Raw genomic sequence first — 18,765 nt, 5'->3', positions numbered from 1 at the left:
AGGGGTCACGACCCACAGGTTGAGAAACACTGGTCTAGCGAAAGCATCATGGCTCTAAACCACAGCACCCACCCCATGGTGATGACCATTTCCTTTCAGCTCACGCAGAATTCGCCAAGACCAAAATCAAATGCATTGCCATTGGGTCCATTCAGATTCACAGTGAACCTATAGGACAAGGTAGGGCTGCCCCTGAGCGTTTCTGAGACTAAGTCTTGGTGGGAGTAAAAAGTCTAATCCTTCTCCCGATGAGTAGCTGGTGGTTTTGAACTGCTGGTCTTGTGGTTTAACAACTCGGCGCGGATCTACATCATCAGCAGCATAACTCCTCAAATGCTGATGAAAATATAGACACTCAGACTGTGTGCTACACAGAAAAACCACAGCCCTCAGTTCTAATCGAAGAGATCCTTTTCTTCTATTCTTCTGTATTTAAACCACATGCAACTCCCAGGTGCCAATAGTCAACTCTCATGCATTGGCTCGGTGACATATTGAGGAAACTTCCACTTTCCCACAAGAGGTTGACTTGATGAGAAAAATGCAATCACTTCCAGTTCTCTTCGTCCAAATGGCACCTTGGCCATCTAGTCTGTGGCACTCAACCCCTTCCAAGATGCAGAGGGCTCAGACAAAGTCCCCACTTCAAAACAGTCTACACAAGTCCCTCCTGTGGCTTACCTGTGACGGACAGGGTCTCGGAGGGAGTGCAGGTGGTTGAGGCAGCGATCCTGACTTAGCAGCTGCAAAGAAAAACCATGCTGTTAGAGACCAGCAGAAATCACAACACCCGGCCACTTGTTAACTAGAAATAACAACAGCACTTGACACACATTTGTTTTTTAAAAGCAACTGAAGCCTCGTTGGAAAAATTAAGAAGGTAGGCTATTTCTAAGCCCTTTCTCATTTCTATTGCCCCAACCTCAAGTGGTATATGGGCTGCTAAGACCACAGCAGCATAAAAAGAGCAAGGAAATGACATCCTCTGACCAGTCTTGAGTAGCCGCTGCCCTTTGGCTTCTCCCCTATTTCCCCCCCATCCCAATGCGCATGAGCTCAGTGAGGCAGCAGCAGAAATTAAGGAAGCGGGAACCCCAATGCTATGCCACCCGGTGATGTCCAGTGCAAGGGTTTGACAGCAGCTGAGAGAGACCAAACGTGATGGCTGCAAATGACAGCTAGGGATTCCTCAAGGATCTCAGTTTCCCTTTCTCTCTCTGATCCCTGTTTATAAGGGAGTCCCATTGCGTGTGTGTGTGTGTGTGTGTGTGTGTGTGTTTTCTCTCTCTGCCCATTTCATCAGAGAAAATCCGAGGTAAGCCAAGAATATCAGAAAGGTAATTTAACAATGAAAATAAACAGATGCTATCAAATTATAAAGCAAGCTCACAATCGCACACACGAAATATGTTTCGCGTCACAAACTGGCAAGTGGAGCCACATTCATTTAAAAACTCGAGGGAACGACACTGTGCCCTCCATGACGACACGCCACGTTTGCAAATCCGGAACGTGTGTGCTAGTGTTTGGACCACCTTCTACGCCTTAATAGGAAATCAGAGCAATGTACCAAGACGACAAAAGATTTCACAGGTCACATTTGATCTGCCCTGGCTGGGGCAGACAGGCTGAAGGATTGAGTTCAGGGCTTCCCCCCACATGGTCTCAGAGTAATACCAGCGCATAGGTAGGGGACACCCAGGCTGGCCCATCCATGGATTCTCAAAATCTGTCGTTCATTACCATTTATGAAATACACCACTGGACCAAAACTTCAGCGGTGGTGAGCCCTTAAGAGTCATTGATACCAACATTTACAAGCAAGTGACAAGAGTTTTTTTTTTTTTTGGTTTTTTTTTTGTTTTTAACAATTTATTGGGGCTGATACAATTCTTTTCACAGTTCATACATAAACATACATCAATTGTATAAAGCACATCTGTACAGTCTTTGCCCTAATCATTTTTTTTCTCTTTTCTTCTTTTACCTTTTATTAGGGACTCAAACAACTCTTACCACAATCCATACATATACATACATCAATTGTATAAAGCACATCCATACATTCCCTGCCCCAATCATTCTCAAGGCATTTGCTCTCCACTTAAGCCCCTTGCATCAGGTCCTCTTTCCCCCCCCCTCCCTCCCCTTTCCCCCCTGCCTCATATGCCCTTGGTAATTTATACATCGTTATTTTGTCATATCTTGCCCTATCCGGGGTCTCCCTTCCCCCCTTCTCTGCTGTCCCTCTCCCAGGGAAGAGGTCACATGTGGCTCCTTGTAATCAGTTCCCCCTTTCCAACCCACTCACCCTCCACTCTCCCAGCATCGTCCCTCACGCCCTTGGTCCTGAAGGTATCATCTACCCTGGATTCCCTGTACCTCCAGCCCTCATATGTACCAGTGTACAGCCTCTGTCCTATCCAGCCCTTCAAGGTAGAATTCGGATCATGGTAGTTGGGGGGAGGAAGCATCCAGGATCTGGGGGAAAGCTGTGTTCTTGTGTTCTGACAAGAGTTTTTGATATTACCCATCTCAAAGGCCCGCCAGAGTGGCCTTTAATTGACCAGTTACTTCAAAACCAAAGAACACTGACAGAAATCTGGGTAGGTTCCTAAGGAAAAGGACAGGCAGTGGTACCACATCACAGTGGGTGCAAAAATGCCTTTTATTAACACTTTCTGATTTGCTACAGGGACTAAACGTGTTTAACTGGTGGCAAAAAAAAAAAAAAAACCAAACAAGAAATCATAAGCCATTGCATTTTCCTTAATTATTCTCTTCCATTTCTGTCCTAGATGGGGTAGTAGAGACTGGATTTCCCTTCCTTTCCAAAAGGCCCCCAACCAAGCAGAGATGAAGCATCTCAAAGAGTTTTCAAGACACTGAGATTAAACAGAGGAGGCTCTGCCCCACCCGCCTGCCTGGTCAATGTTTCTAGAAAGAAACCTATGAGCCAGATTCTCATCTGATTCATTCATTCAACACATCATCATCATCAACAACAACCCATGTAAATTTTTAAAGAGACAAAAGCCTTTTCATAAAAGATGAGGTGTGCATCACTTTCTGAAAACCCTTTGGATACAATCTATCTAAATGCTGATGGCAATGTAAAGGCTGCAGGCACTGTGGAAGTTTTCTGGTTTCTCAAATACTCAAAAGGAATTGAATGCAGGGACTCAAATGTAAACAGGGGTGCCTATGTTCACAGTAACACTGGCCTCAAGATCCAAAAGGTGGAAAAGACCCAAGTGTCCATCAAAAAATGACAGAAAAGGTATTCAGGCAAGGGTGTATGAATCAGCCCCAAAACGAAATGAAGTCCTGACACATACTACCAATAAATGTATATATCTATAAATGCATCTTGGAAACAGATATACCTTGAAAACACCGTGCTAAGTGAAAAAAAAAAAAAAGCCAGACATAAAAGGTCACACTTCTTGTGTGGCCCTGCCATAGCACGTGGTAGAACTGCCCCCTGGTGGGTTTCTGAGACTGTAACTCTTTACAGGAGTAGAAAGCCTTGTCTTCCTTCGGAAAAGCAGGTTGTTTTTAACTGCAGACTTTGCAGTTAACAGCCCAATGCATAACTACTATGCCATCCAGGGCCCTAGGAAACATCTAGAATAGGCAAATACAGAGAGAGGGCAAGGGACAGAGAATACCGTATATACTCATGTAGAAGCCGAGTTTTTCAGCACATATTTTAATGCAGGTTTTTTTGTGGTAAAATTAGGTGCCTTGGCCGATATTTGGGTAGGCTTATACTCAAGTATATACAGATTAGTGGTTATCAGGGACTGAGGGGAGGGGAATGGAGGGACTACTGCTGCTGGCTCCACAACACTGCATGTAAGCCATACCACTTACAAAGTTATGGTGGCCAAGTTTGGTATGTGTATTTTACCACAATAAAATGTCAAAATTTTAAATATATATTGTTACATTGCTACCCAATCACTAAACAAAACAATGTGCACAACATATATTTTAGGGGAAAAAGTTACACAATGCTACAACCATCTTGAACAGAGATAGGAATTAAAGTCAACCCAGGTGTTGACTGTGTATTGCTCGACATTGGGGTTAGAGGTCATCTCTCTCCTCTTCAAATGCGTGACCTATATCACTTGCAACAAACATTTTTCTAGTTAAAGAAAATTAACCCAAACACAAATACCACAGCTTTATTTCTTCCTTTCAATACCAATTTTGGTGTGTTTTTTTTCTTTCAATTCCTTACCCGGCAAGAGTATCGACTGACCATGAATGTTGAGTGTACAAATGGACTCCCTTGCCTTCTCTTGATCTCAAAGGAACAGCTTTCAAGATTTCACCATTAAGTGTTATGCACACTAGAGGTTTGTTATGGGGATAGAGGATGAAATTTGAAATGATATCATCAGGAAAAGCTTCAATAAGAGTGATGTTATTGTAAAGGGGAAATAAATGGATGCTGTTGGAAAATTCTTTTGAAACAAATAAAAAGATCACTTGGAAATTAAAAATATGATAGCAGGAAGAGAAAGCTCAAGAAAAGTGTTCAAAGATTGACTCACTGCCATCGAGTCAATGCTGACCCCTGTGGGTATCTGGGACTGTAACTGTTGACGGGAGTAGAAAGCCCAGCCTTTCTCCCAAGAAGCTGGTGGTGGTTTCGATCTACCAACCATGCAGATGGCAGCCCAAAGCATAACCACAACACCACCAGGCTTCAGAGATTAGATGAAGAAATCTCTTAGGAAGTAGGGCAATATCCAAGTAAAAGCTCTACCAAAACAAACCGAAAAGAGCAAGAAGAAATTGACTACATAGTTCAAAAATTGTCCCAGAAAAAAACAAAGCCATATCAAACTACTTGTAAGATCTGTCAAGTTCCCAGCAGAGGGGGCAAGAGGATGAAAGGCCACATATGCAGGATCAGGAGTCCAAACTTTTACACTGCTAACTGCAAGGTCAGTAGTTCAAAACCACCAGCCATAATCCTTGGGCAAAGATGGGGTTCTCTACTTCCTTAAGGAGTTACAGTCTGGAAATTCACAGGGGGAGTTCTACCCTGTCCTACAGGGTTGCTATGAGTTGGCATTGACTCAATGTCAGTGAGTTTGGTGTTTTGAGGATGCACCATCGGAAATTAGAATTATAGAATTTCATCAAAATTCCAAAGGGGAGAGAAAAAGCATAGCCCGGACGATTAAATTCCCAAACTGGACACTTGTGTGAGAGTGTAATTAAAGAAATGTTTCAACATTGTAAGACTCAAAATGAGCTGCATGGGCCTTTTCTAAGGAAGCTACTCCAGAAAGTTCTACACAAAATAAGAGTGTCAACAACACTAAGGAACACATGAGATACAGACACAAGGAGATCCAGCCTGGAGAACGAGGAAGGAACTGTTGCAGTGGCAGTGTGGGGACAGGTTCCACACACGATGTGCACCAGGTATAGAAAGCAATCAGCTCAGTGTGAAGCATTTCAGAAATTCCTGGAGATATTGGCGGGGAGGAGGGGGATACGACCCTAAAGGAAAAATCTAACACCTCAGAATTTCCTAATAGGAATTCTGGATAATTGGGGGAACCTACAGTTAAATCTGTGGCAAGTAATATTAAAAACAAGGTGCATTTTCCTTGCAAGCCAAAGGGAAAAAACATCATAAATATTAAAAGCCATCAATTTCCTATCATGGCTTAACATCTACCTAACCACAGTAATGTAAATATGAATATAAACAAAATTATTAAATAGCTATAGTGGGAGGGTTGGAGAAGGGAAAGGCACTAGCTGGGGAGGGAAGATGATAGATGTAAAATAAAAGAAAAATTAAAAGATCACTTACCATTTTGAAACTTAAAAGAAAGAAAAAGCCATCAAGGAGAGAAAACTGTGTTTTCTAAAACTCGTGAAGTAGATGCTGCACCCAAACCACCCACAGTAAAACCACTACAGTAGAGTGTCTTTTCCTAGGAATTAAGGTTCATGGTGAGGATGATGTTGACCGTGAGGATGGCAGAGAACTTAGTAGTCCCTCCTCCTATTGTACCTCGAGTCCAGCACATCAATAAGGTGTCGACATGCCATCAATAATTGACATGCCCTTTGAGGGATACCTCAGCCTTCGATCTGTCCCCTTGGCTCAGTAGCGGCCCTGGGCTTCCCCTCCACCAGACATCAGCAGCTGTGATTAGTCCCTGACTAGCTTCTCCCTTCTCTTTCCAGAGCTATTTCCCCTGGCCTTTAGTCAAGGGGGTGGGGTGGCGAGACCACTAAGAGCCCTCACTCACTTGCTTCATGGCGGCTACCAGGACTGCAGATTTACCTACTCACAACACAGACCTCTGTGGAGGGAAACTGGCCGAGGTGAGAGCGCTCAGAAGCCTAGCACTTTCCTTCGGAGGCCACTCAGCAAAAATAAATAAATCAATCTGAGCCCCAAAGCAAAAAGAAACAGCATTTCGGCCACATCACGAGTTAAATGGTTTACCTCTCTCTTCAGTTATGAGTCGCAGGATTAATGATTTCTATTCATGTAGGTTTGTGATCTATTTAAACCATAAAATGTGATTAAAATGGTGGTAGTTCACATGCCTTTCCTGCTTTGTTGCCACTGGCAGAGAGGGGGACCCCCTTCCGGGGGTGACTATTTTGTATTCATTTTCTTTTATGGCAGGAGATCTTAATCTCGCCTCATTCGCCTCATTTGATTGTCTCTCAAAGCACATCACACTGCCTCGTCCTCCCTCCTCCCATGGTAACTGAAGGATCAGAATTTAATGTAGGTGAGAATCTCCTAGTTTTAGTCCCTTCCCCGTTTACAATTGCTACTCAACTATGCTCTCCACGGTGCACTAATCAAGCACCAGGGAAGGAAAGGGGGAAGGGAGGGAGAAAAGAAAGACCTTGATACACAGTGAAACTGGGGGTTGGGGGGGGGCACTTCAGCTACATCATCCAGTGTAACCTGGCAAACGCTAAGACTGTGCCTGCTAGTAGTGGCAGGGCTTTTTCCCTGGCAGGAAAAAGGGGGTGAGATGGGAGGGAGGAGAAGAGAGGTAAGGAGAGGGAGGAGAGATAGCCAGCCCTTTTCTGCACGCATTAAAAGACACCAAACTAGTGAGGCAATGGCAGGCTTCTACCGGAAGCCTTGCAAGCCACACAGCAGGAGCCCAGACAGCAATAAAGCTTTGTCAACCCAAAAAGATTCTTTGAAAATGACCCTCAGCCAACCGGAATCAACACTCTAGTTCCTGAAAGTCAGAAGAAAAGGTCCACGTGGGTTACTCGGTGGGCTGCGGACCACAAGATAAGCGGTTCGAAACCACCAGCCGCTCTACTGAGGCAAGATGAGGCGTTCTGCTCCGGTAAAGAGTTGCCGTCTCGGAACTCCACAGAGGCAGTTCCACTCGGTCCTATAGAATTGCTATATAAGCCGGAGCGGACTCCATGGCCAGGAGCTTGGACTTTGGCCACTGCATTCTGAATCCAGAATCTGTAGTATAAGTCCCTAGTGTTTCTAAAGCTCCTTGAGAGAGGGGCACCTCTGACACTGAGCTATCGGCCCGCAGCTTCCTGGGATCTTCCGCAAAAGCCCTCACCTCTCTCGGGTTTTCCTCCCTTATCTATCATGCGGAGGCATTTCCAGGCAAAGTAGTATTCAGCTAATACTGAATATTTACTCAAGCACTTCAGGTTGTTTTTTTTTACAAAGCCCTAAATCAATGACTAAATGGAAACACGTTCCAAGTGACAGGGTGGGCCTATCACAGCAGAGGTGGCCAGGGGAAGCTGGGGGAGTGAAAACTTGGAGGAACGTCAGCTGCAGAAAAGGATTCTCATCCACGCATAACCAGGAAAACTTTAAGAAGAAAATAAAAGCATTCAAATGCCAAAGTTGGGGGTGAGGTGGGGTGAGGAGAGGAAACGAGGTGGCCAGTCAGAGGTCTCGGTTAGGTCTCGGTCTCAGAGAGAATTCGCCCTCGGCAACGCTTCAACCATTTCATCTGGAAGGACATTTATCTTCTTGGCAAGTGCGTTAAAAACGGCAATTTCTTTCTCATAGAAATTGTGCTTTGGTCCCTCCTTTCTAATCACGAACGCATGTGTGACTTTGGCCCCATCTTCCTTGGTCACCGAGGGATACAGCGGGATGGCATGCATGTTGTACACAGCTGTGCGTGCATAGAGAAAAATGTCTGCCAAGGCGACCATTCCAACATAAATTCTCAATGGCAGTTCTCAGAAAAATACCTATGAAACCCAACAAGAGATGCCACTTTACACCACGCCACCACCGGCCCCCTGCCATTTCGTCAATTCCAATTCACGGCAACCCTAGAGCACCGAGGAGTGCTGCCCCCGTGCGTTCCCGGAGCTGAGAGCCTCATCTTCCTCCCACGGAGCAGAGAGTGGGTTCCGCCCAATGCATACCCCACTACGCCGCCAGGGCTCCTCCTTCGCCCCGCTAGGACAGCTGTAATCAAGGACAGTGATGCCTGCTAGGGCGGCTGTGAAGACATGGCAACCCTCCTAGGATGGGAAGCCACTGTGGGCAACAGTTGGGCAGTTTCTTATCAAGCTCACCCTGTGACCCATCATTGTACTCCTAGATATTCAGCCAAGACAAATGAAAACACCCGTCTAGCCCACACTGGCATGGAAACATTTGCCACAGGATGATTCCTAGTAGTCAGAGTGGACATACCCCGACTGTCCGTCCATGGGTAACTAAATATGGTCTATGTTGTACACTGAACTACCCACTACTGAGGGGTGAAAGGGAATGACAGTTACTGATACACACTGTGTCACACACACAAAAACCTCCCTGCCATCGAGGCAATTCTGACTCACAGGCACCCTTTAGGGCAGGGGAGACTTGGCCTCGTGGGGTTTGGAGGCTGTTAACGTGTCATGGGCGTAGAAAGCCTCAAAGACATTGTACAAAGTAAAGGATCCCCTGGCTGTAAATCCTTATGGGAGCAGACAACCTCCTCTTTCTCCTGCCGAGTGGCTGCTGCATTTGAATTGGTGAAAAATGGTGAAAATTTGGAGAAAAAGAGTGAGCTGGACGATCCCCGCCCCCCACTACAGGAATGCCGATGGCTTCCTCTGAGGCCACAGCTGCCATAACAAAGAGTTTCCTCTTCAATGGACAATGAAACAGGGACAACCTCTGTACCTCAGTCTCTCCATATGTAATAACAGAGCACTGGAGAAAATATTTGCTAGCTTTCAGCATTGACACTCCATGATTCTAGAATTTTTTTACCAGTGTTTATGCCTCTATATGACAAAGGTTCAGTAGGTCCCAGATGGAGACATGGGCAAAATGAAGAGACAAAAGTGCATAAGACATAATCTGCATGAGAGACAGGGCTCTAGTGTCAAGTCTAATATTCTATCTGCGGGTGTGCATTTTTCCTAATTTTGCTATTGCAGGTGTCATTGGGTAGATTCTGACACATGGCAACCTCATGTGTGTCAGAGCACCATTCTGTTCCAGAAAGTTCCGTAGCTGATCTTTCAGAAGATCAACTGGCTGTTTTTCCAAGGCACTTCTGGGGGAACCCAAACCTCCAACCCGTCAATTAGCAGCAGAACACATCCACCATTTGCACTAGCCATCGACTTCTTAATCTCTTTTAATCAGCCTGTGTGTGTGTGTGTGTGTGTGTGTGTGTGTATGTGAAGGAGATACAGCAAAATTAACAACTACGACAATCTAGAAAAAGAAACGAGTCCAATGGAATCATCTCTTTCCCAACATGAATTTTTAAAATAGAAAATACATTCAGAGCAACTGTCTGAAATATAAACATTTCTAAATGAATTTGTAAGGACAACTCCATATCAGAGTTTCTCGCCCTGTCCCCAACCTTTTGTAATCGGGATGCACCCCACCCCCATGCAGCCATGAGACTGTCATCCTGAGCCTTTCAAAGACCCCTGTCTATACACGCCTCCTCTTTCAATCTCCTCTCTTTTTACCCAGCCAACTGCCTTGAGATTTGGGGTCTCCATTTTCTTCCTGAAATACATTTCTCCAGCCCCCTCTCCTCGGGAACACCAAGGTATTTTAAGGACTTCAGGTTCCGGTGTCAAGACAAAGGAGGAATGTGATGTTTGCACAGTAGGTCCCAGGAGCTTTTGAGTAGGAAGGTGACATCACAGTTGTGCTTGAAGAAATGAACCCTGACTTAGGAAGAATGAACCGAGTAAACCAGATTTGAGATGACCATAGTTGCCCAGACAATGATAAATCCTAAGCACTCAACCAAGGCAGGTGCCAAGGAGAATCAGCAGATTTTGACACTAAAAATCATAGCCATGCTTCAGAGTTTAGTTCAATAGCTCTGTGTCCATCCATCCCCAAGACAGCTGCTGTTAGTCCAGTCTAGAGACCACCCAGACCCAACACCTTTTGCACTGCCGCATATAACTTCACTGTTAACCTTGCCTGATGTGGCATTATCCCCATTTCTCTGGGGGGTTTTCATATATTGTCAAGCACACAGTAAACGCTGGCTGGCCGAAGAAGGTGCTTTTCCTGCTCTCCATAACTGAAGTCTATTTCAGTTTTCATGTAATTTGACAACCTCAGATGCACATAAAATGTTACTGATGTACCAATAATTATATTGCTCTATGGTTTCCTTCCGCCCACAGCCTTCCGGATAAGTCACACAAGCTACATGTCCAACAATAGGAACCTGGTTACATAAATTATAGTCCCATTCAATAAATACAGAAGAGACAAAATTAAGTGGATCACCATCTTACAATGGCAAATAAAATACTAAACATAAAAGAGCCCTGCAAAGTGTTGAAACGCAGGGGTGTGACTTTGACGACTAAGATGCACCTGACCCCAGCCATGGCATTTTCAGTCGCCTCGTATGCATGTGACAGTTGGGCCGTGAATAAGGAAGACTGAAGGAGAATAGATGCATTTGCATTGTGGTGCCGGGAAAAAATACTGAAAACACATAGACTGCGAAAAAGACAAACTGATCCATCTTGGAAAAGGTACAGCCAAATATTCCTTAAAAGCAAGAATGGTAGACTTTGTCTCATGGACTCTGAACAGGTATCAGGCTGATACAACCTAAATATACTGATCCATCAAACCTCACAAAACCGGAATTACGCACCAGAGATTTCCTAATGTGTTGCAATAAGAAGACTTCCACAGCACTAGGAAGTTTTCTTGCCAAAAATCCCCTCCCATTCAGATGCATTTACTACTGTACGGAAAGTACAGGACACAGGACAGCAATCAGCTTAACATCGAATGTCTTGAGAATACCTTCTCCCAAGGGGGTTCGGTATTTCTCAGTTACATATTCACTTTCGAACCCCCCAAATAGACTCTTATCCATTCACTGCTCAATAAACACTTGTCTTAACTAGTTCATGACACTTTGATCAACTGAGCATCTCCCAGTAGAGACCTGGAACCAAACCCAATTCAAACTCACTGCCATTGAATTGGTTCTGACTCATCCTGACCCTACAAGGTAGAACTGCCCCCTGGGACTTGGGGAGGCTGTAACTCTGTACCGGAATGGAAAACCTCCTCTTTCTTCTGCAAAGCAATTGGTGGTTTTGAACTGCTGACCTGGCAGTTAGCAGCCCAGATAGTTTCCCCCAAAATATTCCTCCAGGTTGAGGGGGAGTTGAGGAGGTAATGATGATTCTGTGGGAACGTTCGGGTCCTTAAAGAATACTCTGGAATGCTGTCCCTTCAGTTGCATTCTATCCATTTGGTGACAGATGGTTCTAAGGAGACTGTGGATACCAAATGGCAGGCACGTGAGAGACAGGTAACCTCAGCCAGGAGGGGCCTCTCTAGCACTTTCACGCACCATCTGGTCATGGCAGGTTTGGAATTATTTGATGCAACAGGTAAATGGATGTGACATAAAATTAAAGTGATAAATGGCTATTCAGGAGAAAGCCAGTCTCTCTCTCTCTCTCTCCTGTTCCCAGGCACCCTCTCTCCTCTTCTTTATAGGCGGCCACTGCTACCACCCGCCCCCCTGCAAACGTCCTTTCTGAAAACCTCTGTACACTTCTTGACAAACACAGACCTGTTCCACGCCATCTCTATCAGACAGCTTTCTGACTCATACACACACAAAGCTACCTTGTTGTCTCAACAACTTCATAAGATGACCACCTCTTAGCCACAGACTGGCCTTTGAAGAGTTCTTCATGATTGTTTTTCCCAAAGCAGAGCAAGGAAATGCCCCTCTCACATCTCACAGGCAGACGTGCCCCATGGCTGTGCTTTGGTTTCAGCCCTGACCACCTTGAGCATATTGTGAATCACAATGATTTGGGCCAAATGGAGTGGGGTGGGAAAAGCTGCCCCCCAACATCCATTCTTCATTTTGGGAGGCAAATAAGCCTCGCTGGCAGTGAGGCCTACCCACGGGATGAGGGTTCGCACTTGGATTCCAGTGGCAGTGAAGAACATTCTGGGTCTGATGGCTTGAAGGAACAGCTCCGTGTCGTCCACGGACTCTCTGCCCCTCTGCCAGGCTAAGTGACTGGCACAGAACTGCGAAGCAGAGGCAGTGAGGCTCTGACAGTCACCAGAGAGAGCTCAGGTCTGCCTGAGGAGGGCTCAGGTCCGAAGCGAGAGAGGAAACAGGAAAGCACACAGAAGAAACCCCTTTCTTCCAATAAACAAACCTCATGAAAACAACTGCTGAGATGCAAAAAGAGGTCTGAGTCTACAAAGGATTGGCTTCACGGTGTGATTTTTTTACAGGAGTTTCAATAAGAAAAGGTATTTCATGACTATCCGTACAGCGCCATAAAATTGAACCACGGAACCGTCACTGAGCAAACCAGGGGCTGTGTACACAGGCCTCGTGCCTCACAGACTTTCTTGCTACTCAAACACAGCTATTGGGGACTGTGAAGAGGTGCAATGACCCACAGTTACCATTTCAGAGCAGCTTCTTCCTGTGATCCACAAACTCTCACTACCCCTGCCCACACCTCCACCCCCACTCCCTTCTTGGTTTGATGCCAATCCCGAGCAGGAAGTGTGACCAGACCCGATACCATCAAGTTCCTCGGACACCAACCAGTTTGGGAATTGATCACCAGATTTTCTTCTCAGGTGCCTCTGGGAGGACTTGAACTTCCACCCTTTCGGTTAGCAGAAGAGTGCATTAACCACGTGTACCGCCTGGCGTTGTCTCCCCCAAAACCAAAAACCACGCTCACTACTATCAAGTCACTTCTGGCTCCTTCACAACCCTGTAAGGATAGGGTCTAATTGCCGCTGAGTTTCGCATACTGTAATTTGCTACCAGAGTAGAAAGCCTCATCTTTCTCCGTAGAGCAGCTAGAGGTTTCAAACGGCTGACCGTGTGGTTAGCAGCCTAATGCATACATAGCCCACTGTGCTACCGGGCCTCCTCCTCACTCTCTTCACAGATGTCAACGTGTAAGCCAATTGTCTCATCATTTCCAAAGTTGACCTTGCACCCTTTCATGGAGGTACAACCTAAACCCCCCTTTGTTATTTTTTCCCTCATGTGTTGTGTCACCCACCAGAGAGAGCCTGTGGTCTCTCCTGTCCAGGGTCCAAAGTCTTTTAGCTGTCTCCTCCTGCTTCCATTGTACAAACACCGTCCCTCCTACTGAATGACCACTCAATCTTTGTGTTATGGTTAGCTATCTTTCATCCTGGCATCTTGGTCCCTTTTCAATCCAACCACACCACTTCAGGAGGCCCCTCAGTCGCGCTAACTTTGTCTCCTAGTCTGCTTTTCACAAGCCGATGAATCTTTTCTTGTTTTAACATTAGTTGCATTTCTATCTCCTGCTTCTGTAGCTGAAGTCTACGTAGCTTGTGTCACCTCACATTTTCTTCCCTTTTTATAACTTCCCTTCTTAGCCTGTTGTTAAAACCAGGCAGAGCAGGCCAGAGAGTCTGTCCTGTACCATACAGAGGAGAAAGGGGGGTGGGGGCAGGGGCTGGAGGGACAATGTCCCAGTGCAGCAGTAACTTAGCAGCGCCGTGCCCACCTCCAAGCCCAGGGGTTGGCGATCAGAGGCGCAGAGCCTCCGAGAACAATATGCAGGCAAGAGGTCTCTGTGGGCACAGGGTAAGGCAGAGGGATGCAGCCACGGAAGCTGGACAAGCTTTCTGAGCTGTCAATTAAATTTTTAAAAAGTGATGAGAAAAGTTGGTTAGCTTCACTGGGAATCCCCTCCTAGATCGGCAAGGACCGAAAAGATGAGCACTAACCAGTGTTGGCATGTCATACAACATCCTCAGACAATGTTGCTGGTGGGATAACTGGATTGGGTAGCGTTTTCGACAAGGCCTCTCAACCAACAGCAAACCTACAAATTCAAAATCATGAATTGTGTGCGATCCTGGTGGTGTGGTGACAAAGGAGAGAGAGCGGGGATTCAGATTGTGTCTATTATCTTCCCTGAAACCACATGAGGCAGGGGGTGGCAGCTCTCTTTTGCAGAGTAGATGTATTGCCTAAAACCCAGTGTTAATTAAGAAGCAGCTGAGCTGGGCTCTGCCTCCAGTTTTATCTTTTCCACTGTACTTGGCGTAAAACCCCTAGGATGTCCGATCCCCAACCTGGTTGGCATCTCCTGGCTGGTTACCCACTCGAGAGATGTGCACAACAGGCCAGCATCCCTCGTGGGCAGAGATTGCTGCCCAGACTGTTTGCATCTTTGCGGATCCATAGAAAACTCATCTCGGTTATTATCCACCTGCCTTGTGGGGTGGTTTTTTTTAATAGCATCAGCATCGGGGCTGCCCCCTACCCCAAACGCCAGTGACTGTGAAGTTAAGCAAGAATCCAGATCACAGGATGGGGCGAGGTTGGGAGGGTGGGTTGTGGATTCAAGGCAAATTTTTGCCTGATGAACTCACGGCTGAGACTCAGATTTCATAGGGAGTCCTAGAGTCGAGTGTCTTAAAAACCCCATCTCTAACTTTACTGTGAGGAGAGGGCTTTATTAGAACAAATAAAACCTGCTGCGCTCTGCCAGGACAGCGAGGTCATGCTAATGTGTCGGCCATGGAAAGTCTGGTCTCACTTTAGGAGGAAAGATCAGCATCACAAATCACTAGCATGTGAGGCTGGCTGGATCGAACATGCACACAGATACAGACAGAGAGTTCCAGGAAATACGCGTGGCATGTCTGCATTCGTCAGTGGAAAGGCCCCTGCTGCTCCCCAAATAACATTTGGGAGGGGGCCGAACTCCATCATTTTCCCTAAGGCAGGGCTAGGATGCTTGAATGCTAAGGAGGCATGAGACAGGTGCTGCTGAGCTCCTGGACTTGCAGGCCAGCTAGACGGCAGTTAGCGTCACAACACCCCAAGCCAGAAGCCTCAGAACTCTTCCAACTTGAAGGGACCGTTGCCCTTGATCCCTCCACCAACTGCCTAACCATCGGGCAGACTTTCTTAGAACAAGCTCCCTTAGCATTAAATCCTATGGGACACAGGATCTTCACCATAGGAATACATGTCAGAGAAGGTTCGAGTTAAGCTGCTGATCACCAAGGCCTTTCAAAGAACTACACAAGGGTCAGGGGAAATGGTGTTATTGCTGTTAGGTTCCATCCAGTCGGTTCTGATCCATAGGAGCACACACCACAGAACCAAACGCTGCCCAGTCGTGCGCATTCATCACAATTGTTCCTATGATTGAGCTCATTGTGGTAGCCGCTATGATAGACAACAACTTTGTTTACACGTTACCGTGGAGCTGAGAACAAGACCCGAACCCCTCACTCAAGGCTGTCTGGGGTGGCCTCCGTTTTCCACTTCTTGCTACAGAATTTACCAATTCTGGGTCCAAAGCAAGTGTGCTTCAGGCTCCAGATACACGGGCTATGCCTCTGCTTCGACCTGCCTCCCCGACCCTGGAGAACCCGGACCAACAGCACGCCCTCAGTGCCCTTCCTCTGTACCCCCAAAGGCCTCTGGGATCCACACCCACCCACTGGCTCCGACCTGGAGGGCAAGGACTGGGGCGGGGTGTGAATTCACCTGGCACAGTGGGCTGGAAGACTTTATTCAGATCCAAGGAGGAGGCTCTGGAATGGGTTTTCTGTGGCCGCGGTGGTGGGGTGGGAGGGTCCTCGCCCCTTTTCATGGCCTCTTCTATGGAGGTGCTAGAGTAAGATCTGCAGCGAAATAAGGGGAGGTCAGGACGGACATGGCACAGCTTTACTCTCGGCAGTTGGATCTTGAAAGGGAAAATACCCTGCAGGTCAGCCTGACCGCAAAGGGGTGACCAAGTTCCCCAGGCAGATGCCCCCAGGTGACAAGAAGCGCCCACAGTTGGGATCGTCTTCAAGCTTCTTGCTCTCCTTAGACCTAAATGTTCTCAGAAGGAAACGATGTCAAGCCCTCAGCTTACAGCCTCCCATGTTTGAAGCGAAGGGCCGCAGGGTATTGAGTGCAGGCTCGTTCTCTGGGTGACATGCACATGGGATGACCGGCGCCGGGAAGATAACACTGAACGTAATGATTACAAGAGCTGTCAGAGCCCCCAGTATGATTCCTAAAAAATACATGTGCAAGGAAATATGCCACAAATGGAATGGTGGGGGTGGACACATGCATCCATCAGGTTTAGGGGTGCAGGTTTTCATGCCCTGAGAAATGGGGGTTCTTTCGGAAATTTGCAAAGGGAAAGCCCTGTTGAAGGCGGTACCTAAGGAAGCAAGCTTGGAGACTGGGACTCCACTGATGACATTTAAAGAGCCACGGACTGAATGACTGACCAAAGGTCATCAGCTAGTAAAGTTGCAGGCATACACTTCAAGCACCAAGTGCTCGGTCTCTAAATTCCTTTTCCAAAACATTCTGTTCTTGCCTTGTGAGTCAGGGAAGCACTCCTTTGGCAACAGTGGCTGGAGCATCACATAGAGACCTGCTACCTCCCTAAATTCATTCGACCTCAGTCCCTTGACCTATTGCTTGGCAACCAGCTTTAAGAAAGGCTCCTAATGCTGATGATCAAGAAGAGGACTTGGGAGAGCCACGTGGCTACATCTGTGCTGGTCAGCCTCGCAGCGACCCTTCCTTAGAGCTGGTCTTCCTACTCAGTGGTTTCAGTGGCACTCGACACAGACAGTTACGCTCCTCGCCTTCTCGGCCAAGCTGCTTCTGCCATGGCGAGTGTTTCATTTCCTGGATGAGTTCGCCTCAAGGTTTCATTTAGGGAATTCCAGGGTTTTCTTTGTCTGGCAAAGGAAAGGAAAGCCACCCTACTGCCATGTGGCATCCTCTCTGGTGGCCTCAAGAACAGGCGGCAAAGCAGGCAAGGCAAAAGGCATGCAGCGGGCTAGTAGGGAAGATGGTTCCAGCACTTTCACATACAATGGCTAATATGAAAGCAAAGGTGTTCGATGGGAACTCACGGTTTAAAAGGAAATTGGTGGTCCTAACTAGAAATTCAAAGAACTTTCTATGCCAGGTATAGACTTTCTGATACCTTGTAATAATAATAATTTTTGAAAAATCGATAAAGACACATACTCTGTGAAACTCAGAACCTGAGTCGGGCAGAAACCTGTCCGCAAAGGAGCACTGAAATGTCTGCCGCTAAGAGAGAAGGTTAGTAAGACTGTGCCCTGCCAAAGACCGAAAACTTGTGAGACCAGGAAGACCAAAGCCGCCCCATCCAGTTCCAGCTCTCACGAGTTTCAGGTAGACCCCATAGCACCCCACAACCACTTAGCCCATGGCCACATACAATCTGTTTCTATTTTCATATGGAAAATAAGCAAGATGGTATCCATGACCAATTAAAATACAAGAGTAAGTCAAAAAGTATTGCTACGAGGTGCTCCAGTTCATGCATGCAATGTTTTATTCCAAATAAGATAAGTGTAAGCATGTCTCTTTGATCAGCGGTGACTGTAAACAAGTTCTCTCAGGAAGGCACTGGTCTCCTGGTCATCTAGAGTGCATTACACAAAAAGAGGTCCAATCAACACAGTGGCTTCCGAGGGAATCCACTAGGCCAGTTCAATTCAAGGCAAAGAGGTCAACAAAGATGTCCACTGAGAAGGTAAAAGCGACTATATTTTATGGACTCCTTAATCGATTTTCTCAAAGGACACAAGCCGAACATGGGGGTTTATTACTACGAAGTTGAATGAAAAGGGAAAACTGTATTGTTGAGAAACATGCCAGAAAAAAACTGCATGGAAGAATTGTTTTCCATCACAACCATGGCTTTGTGCTCAATCTCTGAGGGCAGCAAGGAGAATTCTGGGGGCAAATGGCACTCTATCCCACCTACCACCTCTGATCTTGCTCCTTCGGCCTTTTTTTTTTTTTGCTCTTCAAACTCAAAAATCCAATATATGGAAAAGGAACCCAATTTGAGTCCCTTGAGAATTCCCGAATGGCCGTTCCGCCATGATGTACATCAAAGAGCACACAATTCTTTCAGGGAAGCATTAGAGACACAGCCACCACCTTCAAAAGTGTATCAACTCAGAGGGGCAATATGCTGAGAAGCAACAGCTTTAATCAAGGTTTCTGTGCTTTTATAGCAATACTGCGTGACTTATCCTTGTATAGCAAAATGATGGATGTCGTTGTGTGGGATGATGACTTCCCTTCTTCCCCAAGAAGGCTTTATTATTTTTAAAAGGAAGATAAAATAATTTGATTCCCATCATACGAGACCCAGTTGGGTGTCATAATCTCCAAGTCAGACCAGGATACAAACCCGTAAAAA

At 46.3% G+C, this 18,765-nt stretch overlaps 1 protein-coding gene across 1 annotated transcript in view; it reads right to left on the bottom strand.

Moving 5' to 3' along the window:
* Nucleotides 1-18,765, bottom strand: part of REPS2 (RALBP1 associated Eps domain containing 2) — a 210,535-nt gene that overhangs the window by 46,536 nt on the left and 145,234 nt on the right. The window contains exons 14-15 of the mRNA XM_075539155.1: nt 16,056-16,192; nt 682-743 (exon numbers count right to left, since the gene is read on the bottom strand). Coding sequence (XP_075395270.1) covers nt 682-743; nt 16,056-16,192 — 199 coding nt within the window. The remainder of the gene's footprint in view (nt 1-681; nt 744-16,055; nt 16,193-18,765) is intronic.

Source organism: Tenrec ecaudatus, chromosome X (assembly GCF_050624435.1).
Source record: "Tenrec ecaudatus isolate mTenEca1 chromosome X, mTenEca1.hap1, whole genome shotgun sequence".
NCBI lineage: Eukaryota > Metazoa > Chordata > Mammalia > Afrosoricida > Tenrecidae > Tenrec > Tenrec ecaudatus.
Note: the sequence above shows the minus strand (reverse complement) of the source record. Positions and strands in the feature narration are given on the sequence as shown.